Source organism: Cryptotermes secundus, unplaced genomic scaffold, assembly GCF_002891405.2.
Source record: "Cryptotermes secundus unplaced genomic scaffold, Csec_1.0 scaffold269, whole genome shotgun sequence".
NCBI classification, from domain to species: domain Eukaryota; kingdom Metazoa; phylum Arthropoda; class Insecta; order Blattodea; family Kalotermitidae; genus Cryptotermes; species Cryptotermes secundus.
In genome coordinates, this window is record NW_019738960.1 from 64,571 (window position 1) to 70,570 (window position 6,000).

The 6,000-nt window shown below is 38.9% G+C and overlaps 1 protein-coding gene across 1 annotated transcript in view; it reads left to right on the forward strand.

Annotated features, from left to right (window-relative positions):
- LOC111871424 (anillin) overlaps positions 1 to 6,000 on the forward strand; it is a 91,115-nt gene that overhangs the window by 32,408 nt on the left and 52,707 nt on the right. The window contains exons 10-11 of the mRNA XM_033754244.1: positions 3,255 to 3,393; positions 4,104 to 4,308. Of these exons, the coding sequence (XP_033610135.1) occupies positions 3,255 to 3,393; positions 4,104 to 4,308 (344 nt within the window). The remainder of the gene's footprint in view (positions 1 to 3,254; positions 3,394 to 4,103; positions 4,309 to 6,000) is intronic.

Consider the following 6,000-nt stretch of genomic DNA (forward strand, 5'->3'; position numbering starts at 1 on the left):
TTAATTTGATCATCAAATCTGAAACTTGTCTTATTATTCGCGCACATCCAAGGTACATGACATTTTTATGTCAGAAGTGGGATAGAATTGATCGATTATTGGATTGAAGATTTATTCATCATACAATGGAAATGGAACAAATGATGGCATGCCTGCTGGCTGAAATGAAAGCCAACCAAGAAAAGATGGCGACAATGTTGGAAGCCAAGATGGATTGCTCTCAGGTAAGGCTGGAAGCAAAAATGAAACCATCTGAGAAGAGACAGAAACCAATCAAGACAGGATGGACAGACCTCAAGGGAAGATGGTTTACTGGCTAACAGAAATAAAGGATGGTCTGCCAAGAAATGATGGAGGCGTGGCTGCAAAGTAAGGAGCAAAATCCAGAATAAATGAAGTCTGTAACAGAGCACTGTGAGGTCCCTAAGGAAGAGGCCAGAGTGAAATCTTTTGGAGCATCCAGAGATTGCTTGACTAATGAGATGGGTTTTGGATCTGATGATTGAATTTATTGAACCTTTATATAACTGGTTACAGCAGTTCACAAATACTATCTGACGCTGTCAGCTTCTTTCAACCGGACACTCGACTGGAACTATTATGACTTCCAACTGAACTGAACTCCACTTCTCCCGCTGTACTCATACTCCCTCAATTCTGATTCTACTGCTCTGGTCTGTACTACTTAAATAGCATTGAGGCAGAGAAAAACACTTCTATTCCCTAGCAATGGATGTCTACTGTTGTCAAGAATGCCTGTTTATTGGTCTGTTACCTAGCAATGGATGTCCTATTGTTGAGCGCTCTTGTTGCTGCAATGTGTTTACCAAGCTGTTGCCTGGCAATGGGTCTACATGTCACAGTACTCTTGGAGCAATGTGGACTTTTATGTTTTCCAGTTACAAGATGTGGAAGTCTTATCACTGTGGGGAGTACAATAACCGACTCTTTAGATTCTATACCACCACGGCAAAAATCTCCTTGAAAATTCAGTGTTTTCCTAGGTTGTGTTTTGAAAAATATACCTGTATCATCACCATTATGTATATCACCGAGGTCATAACCTTCAATTTCTTGCAATAGTCGCTAATTTTTCTAGTCTTCTAAGGTTTCTGGATCAACGCTCCTGCTGTCATTTGATGGAGTTCCATATACAATCTTGTATCTCCTCTTAAACCTGTTAATGCAATCAGCAGAATCCAGTGTTGGCTATTCCCAGACAAGCAGTGATGTGCAAGGCCTTCTTTTTGTGGTGGGTGTCATGTATGGAAGCCTTATTCTCATCTGCTTGCTTGAACCATGTGGCCAGTGCTGAGTCCAGTTTCTGCAGTGGCGAACGAAAGTTTCATTGATTTATGCTGCTTGGGGAAAGGTCCACACTGGACATAACTTGTCTCAATTTCTTCACATTTTTTCGTAACAGTGTTTAGCATGGAGACTGAAAGTCTCAACCATGATGACAGTTCAACACATTTTCCAAAATGTGCATCAACTCGCTGTATTTTATCACTTACTGTAAATGATTTCCAATTTTCCTTTGTTATCCATATTTCATCCTCTTCCTGTGAAATTCATCTTAACTGATAAAATTTGGTCTCTGTGAAGTGAAGTCACATTGGCACCAGAAAATTGAAGAATTTGACCTGGGTGCATTTTAGTTGAATGTTTCACTTATGAAAACATGTTGTGATGGTCATGAGAGAGATGCACAGCCCTTGTTGCATTCTGAAAGCTGAAGTACCAAACTTAAAGCAGGTAAATTTTCATAGTCAGAGCTAGAAAAGTGAAGCACAAATTCAGAGAAACCATGAAGCTGAGGTAATGTAAAATGTTTTAAATTTAACATTATTGTTTTGGGCATTTGGCTGAGAACATATAAAAAGTGTACGTATATATTCATGAAAAATGAAAAATTCTGGATTGCAAAATCAAATGTTCGCTGTATTAAGCAGTAGTAGTATAAGTGCTTCCACACGTTTTGCCAAGAAAACATGGCATGCTCTGCATGCAGATGAACCCCCATTTAATATTCATTTTAAAGGTTTCCTTCACTTGATGACACTCAATATCAATGATGTAAGACAAAAATCTGAGTACTATATTTTAACCATTAAAATTTTCCTCAGTTTAGTATTTCAGTCAACTGCTCCGCGGAGAAATCTTTAATGGGGTATGACTAGTGCAATTCCAAAATGTGGTATTTTCATTCTACAATAGCAAGTGTCATTTACAAAATCAAGCAATAATAAAAAGAACGTCAAAATTATGGCGCTCCACCCTATTTGCATGCGACTTTCAGTTATTTATTACATCAGACATTTTGTTACTGTATGAAGATGGAATTGACGTTTTCTGAATTTGTAATGTGATTGATAGGTAGATTTGTCCAGATCTGTCAGAGCTCTTGTACTTTTGATAGAAGGTGTAGAAGTATTCGTCTCTTTGCCACCCATTAAAGTTAATTGCATGAAGTCTTTGTTGCTGTCTTATTGTGTGCTGTAATAGGGACATGTAATATGTACAGTTGAGTATAAGATTGAGGAAAGAAATGCATTTTCAAGACTAGCAAACTTTATATAAATGGTGTTTGATAAGTAACATCCAAGAGCATGTTACGCACACATTTGTAACTTCAACATAGATGTCAAAGACAGTACACAGTAGCCGACAGATCCTCTATTTATTCATATAGTCACCAGAGCAACTGATGCAGTTGCCCCACTGGGACATGCCACACACTCGATTCCTGTGGAGAGGAAGTCAGGGCTCAGTGTTTACACTTTCCTGCCAGACTACAAGGTCTTGAACCTTCTTTGTCATGGTGGATGTGGTGTGTTTCTACTCTGTCGATGCTGTCAGTCTCAAGGTGGAGTGATGAACAGTTTCATCACTAGCGACAATGCACCTAAGGAATTTTGAACACAGACAGAAAATGATGGCATTTTGGAGCACTGAGGGCAATCATTCTTGACTCTGTATACTTCAGATTGGCAGCGACACCTGAGTGGATCTATTTCTTTGGGACTCAAACTAGTGGTACATTGCTGAGAAAAGTACCTAATTTACTTCATGATTATAGAAAACAAAAATTTTCGCCCTATTTTTCCTTATTCTTTTGGACATCAAATTCAGAGTACTAACACACCCCCAGGTGTTTGTTATTGAACATTCTTTGTAATTGCTTAAATGATATTATGTTTGCCTACCCTGTGTCAGTGAAGATTTTCAACATATATGCTATTACAATTTTTCAGCCCAGAATTGTGAGAGATATGAAGGATTGACAGCTATGAAGCGTATCAAGGTCAGGCCACCTAAACCCGGCCATCTGTATCCATGCCTGTCTGATATCGAAGCAACAACAGAGACAGAGAGTGAAATTCCAGATGAAAGGTGAAATTTAATATTAAAATTGCCATGATTTTCCCATGCTACTTCGCTGATGTCTTTGTTTGAAGTTGTGTTTGTTAACATACCCCCCCCCCCCCAACATNCATGATACTTGTATTCCCATCATTGTTCTCCCAACGAAAGCTTTGCAGTTCCTTTGGTTTCACTGCCTCTTATTTTCAATGAAAAATACATTTTTCCGTAAATTAAATCTATTCAGTTTGGCCCTAGCAGATTGTAATTGTTTTGTTCTGCACACATAATATATTTTTAGTAATTGAAAGTAAAATAAAAAAAAAATGGCGTGGGATTTCTTTAATCTGAAATTCACGCTAGTCACAGTTACTGATGTTGGGGGTTACCTCTGTTGTACACACTTAAATGAAGCTTATAAAAGCAAAGGAATTGAGGGAGTTGGTTGGTATAGTGGCATCACTATAGATTTTTATTTGGAGCTTCTCTGTCAAATCTTTGCTGGGATCACTGGTTGTCCTGGCTTGTGGTTTTTCTCGATCCCACTAACAGGTTCTGGGACAGTGCTTCGTTGGGCCATGACTATTGCTTTCCAGATCTTATTCAGTTTATCAATCATCTTACCATTTGCCACTATGTAGTCTAGTTGTTAACAGCATCACAAAATAAACTGCAAAACAAGGGGATCATCATACATAAACTGTAAACTTTACTTTCATCATTTCTGATACGGATTCTAGTGATGGGGAGAGTTCACGGGATGCAAGTTTTGGACGTGAAATCGTGACGGCAACAGGAGAGGAATCGCAGAAAGATACCAGTGATGAATCTACTGACTTGGAAAATGTTGGTGATATGGCGGAGGAAGCTTTATCTGTTTGTCACGATTCAGACACATTGCCATCACCATCAAAGAAATCCAATGCTAATCATCGGTCTCCACAGGTAAACAAGAGCAGCTGCATTCATTTGTTGGGATTCACTGTGTTTTATGCTTTCAGTATTTATTTTGTTTCTTGATCAGAAATTTTGGTGAAAAATTATGTTTAATACAACTTGAATAAAAGTTGTCCTTACATTTCAAAAATGTTCGAGCAAGTTTATTGGGAGGAAACACAGAGTAGAACACAGGTCTTTGTGTGGGTTAATGCGTATCAGAGTGGAAGGGTTGGTGTTGCGGATGAGACATCTGTCTGTCTTGTTAATTTCATGGAATGATCGAAATGTGAAAGGAATTACTAAAATGGTAGAAATGACCATTGATTGATTGTTACGATAGGAATGTGAGTACAGAATTAGTTATATAGATTTTTACTTTAAGTTGTGATAAAATATTCGTGGATGATGCCAGTTGTTTCAAAATACGGTGAAGCCTCGATTTTTACACTTTTTAAGGGGATGCCTAAAATAAATATAAAATTTGGGAAATGAGAATGATACAACACACAGAATAATGTGGTTTTCTTTATACCATAACTTTGGAAGATCATTCAGAATACACATGTTTGGATGCTGCACAACGTAAATGTAAATGCAAATATGGTTCTAGGTTCATTTCATTATGCTTCATCAACAACTGTGTTTATGTAGCTTTGGTAAGGTGAGATGGTGATTATGACTTATGAGTGGGAAGGAATTGTCATGCCTATTTCAAGGTAAAATTCCAGAATTTGCCTGGATAGATGAGCGGTGTAGAAAACCGAAAATAACGGCCGTGGGGATTCGTTGCGCTGGCCACGTGACACCCTCTATCTGCTAAAGTTGGCGCTAACTTCGCAGACAAGCGGCTGTCGGTATAGTTTGCTTGCGGACTAAAACCACAGAGTTAAGTTAAGATGAGCAAATATGGTACATACCTAGTTACACTGTTTTTTAAACAGTTTATAAGAGTCTTCTGCTTCATTTTTTCTTGAACTGTCAGCCTGAATAATTCATTTTCGACTATGTTGCACATTACAATAATATTGTTCTGTGTATCTATCTGACATATATCTTTGTGGCTGCTTCCCGTATTTTCAGTGCATCCAGTGATATCACTTTATATTCTACAACTTCCCCTTCTGCTAATGGCCCAGTCAAGTGGTGATCCAACTCCTGGTTGACATTCTGGATTGTGCAGACCTCAGAATATGTACCACGTGTTGTGTAGTCCTCAAACTGCTCTCCAAGATGTTGTAATCTGTGTCAATCATTCTCTCCATCATCATCATCATCATCATCATCATCATCATCGAGTTTCACTGCACTGTCGCTGCTGCTATGATCAGTTGAGGAACCATACTCAAAAACAGTTCTTGATTGTAGTGGGCATTATCAGTCTCCAGGCTTCTGCCATGAAGTGCAGTCTCGCTGTGAAACTCATCTTAACTGACAACAAAATTTGGTCTCTACAAAGTGAAGTCACATGGGCACTGGAAGATTGAAGAATTTAAGTTCTAGTCGCTCTGTTGCAGTGGTCATTTTATTGCTGGTCTGGTGCACATGAGCTGTTGATAACACCACGATAATCACTTCGGAATGTAGAGCTATCCCTGTGACAGGCTCCCACATTTTCCCTTAGACAATTGGCTCACAGATGGCGGTAAGGTTGTCAGCCTTGCTCGCCGGCTGCCCTTAACCCCCCCCCCCCCCCGGGAA